Below are 14,056 nucleotides of genomic sequence, written 5' to 3'. Positions count from 1 at the left end.
TGTTTAACCCTTCTTTTATCTCTTGGCCCCATAAAAGAGAAGGAAAATGTGGAGGTGCACGCAAGCAGCCCTGTTATGGACAGTATGGGCAGAAAGGAATGCCCGGATCTTCAAAGAAAAAGGGAGTAGTAGTCAAGCCTTAAAGGACTGCATTATGTACAGGTCAATACATTGGTTAAAGACTCGAAAATTGTTTAACCATTTCTTTTTTAATGATTGTTGGAAGGATTGGCTGTTGGTAGCAAGTTCCTCCTCCAAGGTAAGGGTATTGACTAACTGGGTTCCCCCTCTTGGTTCTTTGAAGCTGAATTTGATGGGAGTAGCCAGGGTAACCCGGATCCCTTTGGGATGGGAGGTGTACTGAGGAATGAGGCTGGAGAGGTTGTCTTACTCTACTCTGGCCCTTAAGGTGTTGGGAACTCTATCTGGGCAGAGCTGTTAGCTGCAATACAAGGAGTAGAAGATCAAGACTGCAATCAGTCTTGAACCCTAATAGATTTTAGGTTAAGAAAAGCAGAAGAAAAGTGAGAGGAAGGAGAAGGAAGAGAAGAGAAACAGGAGAACACAAGAGTTTGAAAGGAGGGACAGATTCTAACACATCTGCCGCCGCCACTCTCTTAGTATTTATAGGTTATGTTCAGTACATAGAGAAAAGGACAGATCTGCCCTTAGTACTTACATGACAAATAAAGTAAACAAAAACTGAAATAACAAACTGACCCCAACTAACACTACTATGACTGAAACAAATAATTACACATGCTGTCCTACGAACACAGTGGGGACCACTGCTGTGGGGCCCACATCAGTGTTCTCTACACAAGGAATACTTATTGAAAAAGAAGTGGGCGTGGAGAAGTTTCTGATTGAAGGGGATTCTAAGACAGTGGTGGATTGGTTAAATAATCTGGAGGATGCCCCTTGGGGCTACAAAAATGAGTTAAAGAAGTTCAAATGGCTGACAAGAAATATGTCTATAACAGTACAGTGGGTTTGGAGATCAGCTAATGCATTTGTCGATGTCTTGGCAAAACAAGGGACAAATAGGGAAACATTGTTCTGGGTGAACTGTAACTCTTGTTTAACATCAACATTCATGTAATCTCTGTTGTTGTTTATGTATTTGCTGTTTGGAGAGGCGGCACCTCATGCCTCTAAGGGGATTTTCTTGTAACCAATCTTTGAAATAATGGAAATTATTGTATTTATAAAAAAAAAAACTTTATTCATGGCCAAGACAACCGCACCTGCAACAGAAAATAGGAAGTATTTCATATTGGAAAAGGTACCATACCTCGTCTCCATTGTCTTTGAAGTCTTCAACTCCATTTGGTATTGGCTCTAGGACCTTCAGTGTGACCCGTATCTTGAGGTAAGGTTGCCATTTTGGCAGAAATTTATTCTTCTTTATGTTAATCTTCCTGTCTAGGGTTGCCTTCAACACATTCTCGTGTGACTCTTTACCATATGCCTATGCCTTCTCCGTGGGCAAATCCAATATCGTTATCCAAATATCCATTAATGTTACTAAAGTTCTTGGCGTAATATCCACTGCCCATTTTTATAGGAGAGGGTATCTTTTAATCAGTCGAGGGGTCTTCTTTAGCACTTTTCTTACATTATCTTCATCTTCAAATTCAATCCATACCACATCCTTTGTAGTAGGTTTTACCTCGTATTTCAGCTTCTTGCCCCATGGATTTCTCTTTCTAGCACACCTTGAAGTTTAAGATCAACTTTTTATCAGGAAGAACCTTACCATATGGGTATCTCTTGGAAGCTTCTTCCATGGCTGATTTTTTGATTCTCTTTTTATCCACAGCATTCCTCCATGTCTTCATTCATCCTCTCCAGAGGCCAAAGCCCGCTCACCAGAGCACTCACTAGCCCACTGTAGCTAAAGAACCACGAACACTGTTTCTCTCAGCTTAGCTCAGGCACTTCCAAAAACTGATTGATAATCTGATACTAGATTCTAAGTTGATTTCCACCTTTTGACATGCGCTTTGGCAAATATATTCCTTTTTATGCTCTTTTCCTGATAATATTTGTTGAAGATTCCTTTTAATTTTCAGGTTTTGGATGTTGCGGTATCTCTGGCCAAAGTTGCTGATGCAGAAAGGAGCCTTGGGAACGAGGATTTGGCTCTTCGTGGATTTGAAGAAGCAATAAAATGCTTGGAGTCATTGTCACTGAATCCCAAAGAGACTGGCCTTGAACAACGGGTAAATATTGATTTGAATTATTGATATGCTTTATCTGAGTTTCTAATTTTCTACTTCAGTTATTTTTTGTTCACCTTATTTTTACATGCAGCGCCTTTCAGTGCTTGAGTTCCTTCACAACCAACTTCCAGGAAGCTGAGATATGTCCGTCTGATGTATCGTTGTTGGGCAATAAAATGTGCAACACATCTTGAATTTATACATGGTCTCCTAGATTGCTTAGCCTTAACAGCATAATTGGCATTTGTACATGTGGTATTTCATTTGAACCGGCAATACTGGGCAGTGGGCACTATGTTCAAAGACGAGCTAATCTAATAAAGGAGAACGATTTTCTTTGTACAGTTCATTGGTTAAGATTTTACGAGAGAAATTGAGGATGATATTGCCCATAAGAAAAATTATGAGTGGGGGTGTAATGTCAGCACTTGGGTGACAAATTATGATATTGCTCATAAGAAAAATTACCACTTGGGTTAAAAGAAAAATTAAATAAAACAGCTGTAATGTCAGCACTCAGCAATGCCATGGAAAACCTCGGATAGTTGATGAGTGGGGGTGTGGTAAGAATATGCATATTGTGATGCATGAGTGGAAATGGAATGGTGAACTAACGTCTTTTTTTTTTTTTTTTTCCAAAACCCATTTTTTTATGAAGAGCCGATTTGCAATTATCGGTTTCTTAGTTCTTTAGTTTGGCTCAGTTTTTTAAAACTCCAAGCATTGGGTATTTCACCTTAGTAAATTTATTACAGCATTTCTTCCATGCCAATCTTTTTTGTGCCAAAATATTACTCCAACAAAGTGACTAACATCTTAATGATTCATGGAAAAATCATTTAGAATCATGATATTGAGGTTATGCAAAGTTCAGAAGCTATGCATGGATTTTTTTTTTCTTTTTGTTGGATTAAGAACATCATAACATAAAGTATTTACCGACTTCATTTCCGCTTTGCACCACATTCATAAGTTGAGTGGCATCTGTAACTTGATTTCTCCCCACATCTAATTCTGGTGCTGGTTCTATCGTAGGCCTGGTTTGAGCTTGTTCAGACCGGTTCAGTGAAATTGGTTTTAGACCCATATCTGGGCCACCAGGTATCTGGCTCAGTCCAAGCTATACTGTTTTTTGTCTCTTGCCATTCGAACTGCTCATCTAAAGCAGTAAGGTTTTCTTCTCCTTGTGCCACCTGATTGAACCTCCTTTCCTAGGGTCTAAAGAAGTTGAGAAGTCAACTTCCATAATAGGCTCAGCCAAACCTGTAAGGGAAGAGGAATCTTTAAGGTTGTGTTTGGTTTGAAGGAAAGGGTAGGGAAAGGAAGGGAAAAGTAGGGAAGCCTTTACGATCCTTGTATAGGTTTCCCTACTTTTTTTTTCAAACCAAACATAGCCTAAGAGAACCCTCCAACGGTGGGTCTCGCCCAGCTTTTTTTCTGCCACTAACATCAGAGACCTTTTCAGGAAACATATCTCCTTGAACCCCATGCAGCTCGCCACTTAGACACATCTTTTATTCCTTGGTTGGCATAGGCTGGAGACAAAATCATGCAAAGCGGAACACTGGCATGTTCACTTATGATAGGTTGCCTAGCCCACTGTGTATGATTTTGTATCCAGCCAATCTGGACTCTTATTGCGATTTGGGATAATCCCCTTCTTTCACACTTCGATCAATCTGGACACAACTTTTTTGTTTTTTTGTTTTTCATCAAAACAGAAAGTTTCCTGGATGGGAAATGCTGATCCAACCATCACCTGTTGAAGGTCACCTCTGCATAATTTTCTGGTGACTGTCCAATTTTTACTAGTGAAATGAAAACTTCCAATGTTGACCATGGCTTCTGGTCGCTATGGATGTATTTTGGCTCCCGTTCCAGTGGCGATTTCGAACCCAACTGTTTTTTCTTTTAACAGTTACTCACCACTCGTTGAACCAACTAAAAAGGACTTGGCAAGTTCCTATTTATATCTCTTATTGACCCATTTGGCGGAACTTCCAAATCTTCATCTTCATCCTTATTTTGTTCTCTCATCAGGTAACCCTCCTACCCTCAGCCAGGGACCATAGTCACCTGGACCCTTCTCATCATTCATGCATTGGCCTTTGATGTTTCCAACAATCTCCTCAATTGGACCAACTTCTTGTATTACATAATGAACTTTCTTCATTTCAATGTGATAAGATTTTCTGAAGAAACTAATAATTCCCAACAAACCATCACAACTAATATGAGAAAATTTAATAGTTTTATTGCTGATTGTGAGTTAAAGGAGATCCCATTATTGCAAGCTAGATTTACTTGGTCTAACTTACAAGAAATTCCCTTGTGGTTGAAATTGGATAGTGTTGGTAAATTAAGAAAGATTGGATTTGATTGATTAAGAGATTTGGATAAATTTAGGAAAGTCATATCCTAGGATTAAGGGAAAGATTTAGTCAATCCCTGATTGCGAGAGATTCTAGGGGTTTGCCTTTCCTATCTTTTCTTATTTAAGTTGTATATGCTCAATATGTTTTCATCATCAATAAAGAAAATTTTCTCTTTTCTCCCTCTATATATTTTTTTTGGTGAATAATAATAAGTTTATTGATTCTGAATCAAATTAGAGTGAGTTCATACATCATCCCAACAAGAGGAGCGAGTTGCAGCCCCTCTTTGAAACTTACAAGTAAACTAGGAAAGAAAAACAAGAATCACAACTGAGCCCAAAATAATTCTTCCCTATTTACCCCTTGCTTAGCTAACACATCTGACAAGGTATTTGCTGATCTCCCCACCCACTGTACAGTGACGAACATATTCCTTGTCAACCAACTAAATTTCTTCATTTCATTCTTGTATCGCCACATAGCCTCTTCAGAATTTTTCAACCAACCCACCACCACTTTGGAATCCCCCTCGATTATTAGGTGTTGTTCTGCCCTGATGGAATTCACAATTCCCAAGGGACCTGAGTAGAGCAACAAAATCTCTCCCTTCTCATTTCTCAAAGCACCCCCCACTTCGGATAATCCTGAATTACCCATGCTGCTTCCATCAAAGTTCAACTTTATTGAGCCTTCGGGTGGAGGAGACCAGCTTGTAATTGATTTGTCCTTTAGAGATGAACACCTTGCTACTGCTGACCAATTTCTCCAAATGTCATTAAAGGAGAATTGATGAAAGATTTCCAAGGTCTTCAGCCAATGTATTGCCCTATTTAACACACAGTCTTTCAAATCTTGGTTGTTCCTTTCCTTATCTTGAAAAATTTTGAGATTCATTTCTTCCCAAAGAGTCAAAGTCAAGGCAGCACGAGTGCATCTTCACATAATTCTCCCTATTTTTGTAGGCCAATAAAAGGTAGAATGGTTGAAGAGCATGTGAACTTCTGCTGATAGACTCCAATTACCCCCAAACAATGAAAGTAGCCAACCCCAAAGGTCTGCAGAAAAGGGACGATACTAATAGATGGTAACAATCATCACCGTGAGCTCTACAGAGGATACACCAATTAGGAGATGCAGAGAAAAGGTCTTCTCTTTTGTAGGTTGTCTAAAGTGTTTATTTTCCCATGGAAAACTTCCCAACAAAAAGCCGTGCTCCCCTTGCCGACCTGCTTTATTATTATTATTGTTGTTCTATACAAAGTTCTTGAATCTCGTTGCGGAGATTTTTACAATTTTCGATACTATGACCGTGATCTTTGTGAAAGCTACAATATAGATTCTTATTTCTCTCATTGGGATTTCCCCTCAAATGGGGTGGCAATTTCACATACGAAGCATCCTTGATCACCATCAGGATTTTGGCCCGCTTCGTGTTTAGTGGGGTGTAATCAGTTCGGTCCGCTGCAAGAGCTTGGAACGACTGACCTAGCCTTGCCCTCCGAGCTGCATCCTTTTTCTTTTGGTTGTCCCCTTGGCTGAAAGGCTCTCCTTCCTTTTTCCTCTTTTCGGGCACGCTCTCGCCCTTCTGGTTGATCTCCTCTTTGGTGGCTATGAACTTGTCTGCAAGCTTAAGAAATTTAGTTATGGTCACTGGTTGGTTGACGACCATGTGCCATTTGAACTCTTTGTGCGTCATGCCTTTCTTAGCTACTGCGAGGCGCACGACGGGGCCTAGGCGCGGTATCTGCATGCAAGCATCGTTGAACCGCTTGACGTAGCCCCAGATGGACTCTCTTTCTCTCTGCACTATGTTGAGGAGGCTTTCTTCAGTTCGCGGGCACCGCTTAGTAGTGACGAAGTGGGACATGAAGACTTCCACGAACTACGCCCAACTTCTTATCGACCCAGGTGCCAAGTTCCAGTACCACGTACAGGCTGCTCCTCTAAAAGTGGTGGAGAAGCCCACGCACATGCACGACTCACTTGCTCTTGCTAGGTGCATCTGTGACTGGAAGGCATCTACGTGATCATTTGGGTCGAATGACCTATCGTACTTGTCAAGAGGGGGGAGCTTAAAGTCTTTAGGCATTGGGACTGCCAGGAGCTCAGGAGATAGGGGGATTGAACAGAAAAGATGGGGGCCTTGACTTCACCCGAGCTTACTTCTTCTTTGCCTTCGAGCTCGGACAGGTTGTGGATGGCAGACCGGCGAGCTCGGCGGTGTCGTCTCTACTTCTTGGCAGGCTCGATTCGTGCTGCTCACTTCTGTACTGTCAGGAACGGTGTGTGCAGGAAGTAGCTCAGGTCGCTGGTGATGGCTATGGATAGAGGGCTCCTGCTTGGAGCTTGCGGCTAGGATCTCGAACTGATTCTCTGAGAATGGGGTATCGGGCTTGGAGGGCTGAGACGATGTGGGCTTGGCGAGCTGGGGTCCTTCCGACCTGACCTCCCGTGGCGAGGCTGGAGTGGCCGGCCTTTCCTATCTACTGCGGGAGGAGGCCTAGCTCCTTGGAGGGTTCCGGGGGGCCTTTCCTTGGCGGGAAAGGTGCTCCTCTTGATGATGGAACCTAGCATGCTGTGAGGCTAGGTGCCAAGGAGGGAGTTGCGGTTGCTGAAGCTGAGGTTGCGGCAATAGGGGAAATTGCTGCTGATACTGGTACTGAGAGACCTGGTGCAACACATGCTGTTGATAGATCTAAAACTGTTGCATTTGAGCCTACATGGCCCGCATGCACTGCACCAAATCTTCTAGTTGGTTCGGTCTGGCCGCTGGGGGCACAACCGGTTCAGTGAAGGTTGTTCCGACTGTGGTAGGGAGTGGAGCAACAACGGGTGCCCCTGCAAGAGGCACGTTCAAACTAGGGATCCCGTCCGCTGAGAGGGAGACGGTGAACTGTCCGATACAGATAGTAGAGAGTTGGGGCTGTTCTGTGGAGTTCTTCATCTCCGCGCTTCGTCCGATGTTGCTAGAGGGAGCCATGAGCATTGAGTTTTTGGAGAGTAAAAAGATGTGAAAGTTTAAAGAAAGGCTTTTCGAAGCGTTTCCCACAGACGGCGCCAAATGATGTAGCGCGATCTGGTCACTCCTAGCTGGCACTCATGTGGCTCCTAGAAGGTACCTAGGATGAGGAAGAAGAAGAATCCCCGGGGAGTTTACACGGTGGGGATACTCTGATGCTTAAATTAGTACTATTTAGGAGAAGTAAGAAGGAGACGAAGGCTAAGAGTGCAGATAGCACATTCTCACTATACCTGAGAGAGTAGAGGTCTCAAGAAGAAGTTTCTCTTCTGCCTTGAGGACTTTTATAGGGACATTTACGTCAGTTTGAGCATAATCGCCACTGGGCTCCTGCCACAGCCGTTACCTGCCATGGCTGTGCAGGTGGCCGTTGTGGCATACGTCTTGCCCGGGTGAATGACACGTCTCCGGAGTGACAGGCATGCCCTTGCCTGCTGTGAGACGTGGACGTAGACTGCCGAAAGGACTAGGGCTGCGTCGTCAGTAAGGGATATGGCGCAGTCTGACCGGTACGGTCTGTCAATCGAAAGCTTCCTGGGGCGTGCTCGTACGGTTCATTCGCGAGCTATTCTGTAGCGAACTTGGAACACTCCAGGGTTACCCTTAGTAGAATTGACCCTAGGGATGGCATGTCTGCTTGGGAACTCAGACGAGCTAATGACTTTAGCTCATGAACTAAAATTGCCTCAGAGTATCTCTTCAAAGGTAGCTCGGGGAGCCCTGTGTTCGCCTCGTGGCGAACTCCTTTCGCGAGCTACAACGTAGCGAGCTGCTTTGTTGGTCGGTCACTTGGTCATACCAGGTTACAATGCTGAGCTGTCGCTCGTGCTGATTCAGTGTCCATGTGTCACTGTTTCATCGGTGGGGTCAAATCACCCTCCATCACTACTTGTACCACTATTTGTGACAATTACGAATCATTGAATTATGGATAGCAGTAGGAAGATCAACATTAATTAATTTGTCAAACTAATCAACGTTAACTTCCATAAGAACATGCATAAGAATCAACGAATACTTGAATTAAAATCAAGAAAATAAATTAAACACATAACCTCCCGATGACACAATCGAATCAACAATCCCCCTTGAATCAGAAAAGAAAAGCTCAGCCGCTCATAGTTGTCATCTCCTTCTTGCTTTGCTTCCAAGATGGATGGACTGCTTGTTTGCTTGATTTCTTGATTGATTCCTAAAGCTAGTCCCCCCTCCCCCCCCCCCTTTATATAGTTTTAGGAGGAGGGGTTGTTTCCAACTCCTTTTAAGAGTTCATTCTCAAAAATAGAAAGTCCTAATTAGTTTTGATCTAATCCTATCCTATATCTTATCTAATAATCTCAATTTTTTTTATCTTTCTAGGATTACATTTGAAATTTAAATATGGTAGGACTGTTTATTCTTGAATTCGAGTTGGGCTTTTTTAATAAATTGGGTTGCTACAAGGCTCTTCTGCGAATTGGGCTTCAGTTGTGAAATGGGCTTCTCTACGAATTTGCTTCGACTTTAGGCCCGATTTTGACCTCGATGCAGACCGAATATGTCAAAACCCAAAACATGAAAGTTGTGGAGTTCTCCCTTATATTTCCGGTGCATCTTGAATCATCCCAATCGGAGTTCGAGAGTTATGCCCAGATTACTGAACGGTGCTGAAACTGTGCAAAAATCATCCGATTAGCCTTGTTTCCCTCCTACCGCCTTCTTGCTTGCCCTAAATCGAAATACAAGAGTAATGAGTCCAATTAAGTGTAAAAGAATTAATATTTAGGGATACAAATATGATAACTTTTATTCTCATCAGTGGCACATCAATGTCAGCCTTGGCAGGATAAATCTCCCCAGATTTATCCAATGGCTATGAAGATTCTAAACTAACACGAGTCTCATACGTGTACAGTTTAAGGGTATTACACAAAAACACACCACAATAGCATGAATCAAATATGTACTTTATTCATTTACAATAAATGTCATAATGTACATTATGCTAATTAGAGCTAAGGGCATACACTATTTAACAGCTCCCACTTGCACTTAGGTTCAATCAGGTACAAGTTGGAATATCATACTTTCCACGTGTTTCTCAAACACTTTCTGTGTTAGTGGCTTAGTTAATTGGTCTGCTACATTTTCCATTGATGCTATGTTCTGAATCAGGGCGTCCCCTCTTCCAACTATCTCCCGTAGTACATGGTACTTCTTCTTGATGTGCTTTGACTTCGAGTGTGCTCGTGTCTCCTTAGCCTGAGCAATGGCTCCAGTGTTGTGTCACAACAATGGAATGGGTGATGTGCTGGATGGATCTACTCCTAATGCAAGTGGTCCAGCAAGTTGTCACCCAGTTCGGTCTCCCCTATGAAGGTCAACTTTTTTCAACACTAATTCATCTTGTGAGTCATGTCAAGTGTGTAAGAGTTATATGTTACCTCTCTCCTCATCCTCCTTAATTGTCTCTCATCCACTAGATTTAATTTTTTTAGATGTATGAGACCAGCCCCAATTTTATCAAATGTAGGGTTTCATATTATGTAATTTTCGTTGATGCTTTTAGTAGATTTTCTTGGTTATTTCCGTTGCACCGAAAAACAGATGTGTTTGATGTCTTTTTATCTTTTAAGCGTCATGTCAAAAATTTATTTGAGACCAAAATCAAGGATCTACAATCGAACTGGGGTGGAGAATACCACAAACTATCTTCTTACTTGGACTCTGTTGGCATTACTCATTGACTCGCCTGCCCTCATACAAATGAACAGGATGGATGTGATGAACGGAAACATCGTCACATCATTGAAGCAATCCTGTCTTTTCTGGTTCCTTGTCGCTCCCCTTCTCCTTCTGGGCTGATGTCGTCCTTACAATAGTTTATCTGATTAGTTGGCTTCATACTGTCACTCTCTAGCACATGTCACTATACGAGGTTCTCTTTGGCTCTCCTCCAAATTACAGATTCCTTAAAATTTTTGGATGTGCTTGTTATCCTATGCTTCGGCCGTACAATCGCCATAAATTTGATTTTCATTCCTAGTAGTGTGTTTTCCTTGGCTACAACAACAAGCATAAGGGGTATCGTTGTCTGCACCCTGCGGCTAGGAAGGAGTACATCTCCAGACATGTTATTTTTTATGAGCACAAGTTTCTGGGGTATTCTACGATTGCTCCCACTAACTCTGTTTTCCCTACTGGGGTATATCTGCAACCACTGCCACCACCTCCAGCTACTTCTCCGGCTTCTCCTCCGGAATCATTAGTATCCAACTCACTACTACAGAGTGGTTCAGATCCTCCATCTCAACTAACAACATTACACCCTTGGCTTTATCTTCAACAAGTGCGACCTCTCTTGAGATCGGACCTCATGGGACACATCCCATGTATGATATTCTTGTTGCATTAGTACCTGTTGCTTCTCAGCCTTTTCGTTAGCACCCTATGGTGACTCGATTGATGGATGGGTCTCTCCCACCTCGTTCTCATCTCGCCACCAGGTATCTCTTACCACGGTCTTTGTTAGTTCATTCTGGAGATGATACTTCGGAACCCTCTAGGTATTCACAAGCAGTCAAATCTGCTCATTGGTGTGATGCCATGACTAAAGAATTTAATGCTTTGGTTTCTAATGGTACTTGGAGTCTTGTTTCCTATTCCTCTGACATGAATGTGGTTGGGAGCAAGTGGGCCTACAAAATCAAACGGAAGGCAGATGGTACCATTGACAGGTACAAGGCACGTTTGGTAGCACATGGTTTTACTCAGATTTCCAGGATTGATTTTATAGCTACTTTCAGCTCGGTTGTCAAACCCATAACCATTCATACCACTCTCTCTCTTATTGTGATTAATCAATGGTGTATACATCAGATTGATTTTGATAATACTTTCTTGAATGGGGTGCTTCATGAGGATATCTACATTAGACAACCTAAGGGTTTTGAAGATCCTACAAAACCAGCCCATGTGTGCAAGTTGCACAAAGCCCTTTATGAACTTTGTCAGGCTCCACGAGCTTGGTATGCTCGTCTCACTCATTAGTTAGCACAGATGGGCTTTTGCTCATCTACAGTTGATACTTCTCTATTTGTGTTTTGCTCTAAGCATGTTACTTTTTATCTACTTATCTATGTGGATGATGTCTTACTGATTGGGAACTCCCAAAGTGCTATTCATAACTGCATTCAGGAGCTCTCTTGTCATTTCTCTCTTAAGGATCTAGGCCCTACTGCTTTTTTTCTTGGTATTCAACTTCTTAGGCATTCTAATAGGGTACTTCTCAGTCAGTGTCAGTACATTACTGATCTGCTACAACAATCTCACATGGATGCTGCTAAACCTATTTCCTTTCCTATGGTTGTTCACCCCAAGCTTACTCGTCATGATGGCTCTCCTCTTACTAACCCTACTAAGTATCGGAGTGTTGTTGGTGCCCTTTAGTACGTGGCTATCACCCGTCTAGACATCTCCTTTATCGTCAACAAGGTCTCTTAGTTCCTGCAGGCCCCTATTGATGTTCACTGGGCAGCTGTGAAATGCATCTTGCATTATCTCAAACATACCATTATGCATGGTCTGCACATCTCTCGGATGTCATCTACCTCTCTTACTCTTCATGCATTTTCAGATCTTGTGCTATGTCTGCTACTAAAGTGTTGTGGATTTCATCTCTTCTTTGAGATCTTGGTGTCACTCTCTCTAAGATACCTACTATTTGGTGTGACAACATTGGTGCCACTTACCTTGCTGCCAACCTTGTGTTCCGTGCTCGGACTCGACATGTTGAGGTTGATTTTTACTTTCTCTGGGATCTTATGCTCACACAACGGCTTACTATGCAGTTCATCTCTTTCAAAGATCAGGTTGCTGACATTTTCACCAAGCCACTTGCCGGTGATCAATTTCGCTTCTTGCGGGACAAACTCCATGTTCATGATGAGCATGGAGTTTGAGGGGGCGTATTCGAGTATATCAAATTGTTACACTCTTGTATATCTAGGACTCCATCCATAGGATAACAATTAGCCTTGGGAGTTAGGATAATTGTTATCCTACTAAGATGAGATGTATTTTGTGTACTAGCTCTTGGTTATTATTTAGGACTCTATCTCCCCTCTTTTGTACAATTCCTCCATTATAAATACAATGCAAGGCCAATGGCCAATTCACTGTGCCCAAATATTTCTTGGCCTTTCTTTCCTCTAAGTGCACTCTACATATTCGCATTTGTACTCCTTCCAAACTGAGCCTTTAACAGGTTGATGATTTTTCAGGTTAATCAATGATTAGATTTGGTCCTTCAGTGCTACTAGGCTCAATCAGAATCAGTGTTAAAGATTCAGACCATTATTGATCTTGTATCTGAGGAAAGCAAGGCCGGCAGAAGGTGAACAATGGGTCGAACTACACACAGTGTTGGATCAATATTTATTTTCCTGAAAGCAGCCAGCTTGTCATGGTTGACTGGTGTCTGCCCCTAGGCCGATTAGTGGATTGGCAGTTTGGTACATGGTGGAGAGATCGGAGTAGTAGGGAATAGAGCATAGGGAACATGGAAGTTTGTACAGTTCTACGACACCTAACAAACCTTCTTTCGATTGGATTGGATTGGATTGTCAGTCCTCTGTTAATTAATGATTATTATGGTTAATTATTAAATTATTATTTATTCTGGTAATGTGCCAAAATATAGTCATCAACAATCAGCATAGCAAATAATGGGACCCACTTAAAATATGACCCATTGTCTTCTCAGGCGAAAGTTCGCGTTAGATAATCATTGGCATCTATAACTGGATCATATGACCCTCTCGACCCATAAGTGATCGCCGGTGGTTAGCAAATTCATCCAAAAATAAAAAACAGTCGGTGGTCGCTGCTATTAAATATGAAACACCTCGTTTTGTTCTCAAATGGAACTATGTTCTGAGACGATTGTATGCAGTAACAATAAACAGGACCGGCCCATTTCACATTCCCATGACCCTCCCAACCATGGCAACCACCCATAAGTGATCGCCAGTGGTCGAAGATCTCATATAAAGTAAAAAATTATCTATGGTCGCCAGTAGTAATTAAAGAACACCTTATTTTCTTCTAAGGCGAAAATGTCTTCTCAGGCTAACAATGATTTATTGTGTGTGAAACACAGAAACATAGTTCATGAGACAAAAATAAACTTCAACGTCATGCTGTCAAACACAAAACTGAAACATGCATGCAATAGCAGAAACACATCACTGAAACATGTTTGCAATAATGATAAACTAACTGGAAATGGAGTAATTGGTTGAAGTTCCAAGCGTCCAAAAATATCCTCCAATGAATGAACTAATTGTAAACTCTCAGAAATTTCACAGGTGATTCATCCCTGCAAATTAATTGACATTGACTGAGAATGTACACAGTTTGGATGGGGGTGAGTTGTTGGAAGAAATATTTTCAAATTC

At 42.0% G+C, this 14,056-nt stretch overlaps 1 protein-coding gene across 4 annotated transcripts in view; it reads left to right on the top strand.

The window, feature by feature from the left end:
* Positions 1-2,569, top strand: part of LOC148872981 (zinc ion binding protein) — a 59,435-nt gene extending 56,866 nt beyond the window's left edge. For all 4 annotated transcript variants that reach the window (XM_088969801.1, XM_088969803.1, XM_088969802.1 and 1 more), the window contains 2 exons: positions 2,076-2,225; positions 2,317-2,569. In XM_088969801.1, coding sequence (XP_088825927.1) covers positions 2,076-2,225; positions 2,317-2,364 — 198 coding nt within the window. In that variant the 3' untranslated portion in view covers positions 2,365-2,569. The remainder of the gene's footprint in view (positions 1-2,075; positions 2,226-2,316) is intronic.
* The last annotated feature ends 11,487 nt before the right edge of the window (positions 2,570-14,056 follow it).

This window comes from Nelumbo lutea, chromosome 2 (genome assembly GCF_056320005.1).
Source record: "Nelumbo lutea isolate HS-2025 chromosome 2, American lotus-T2T, whole genome shotgun sequence".
NCBI lineage: Eukaryota > Viridiplantae > Streptophyta > Magnoliopsida > Proteales > Nelumbonaceae > Nelumbo > Nelumbo lutea.
Note: the sequence above shows the minus strand (reverse complement) of the source record. Positions and strands in the feature narration are given on the sequence as shown.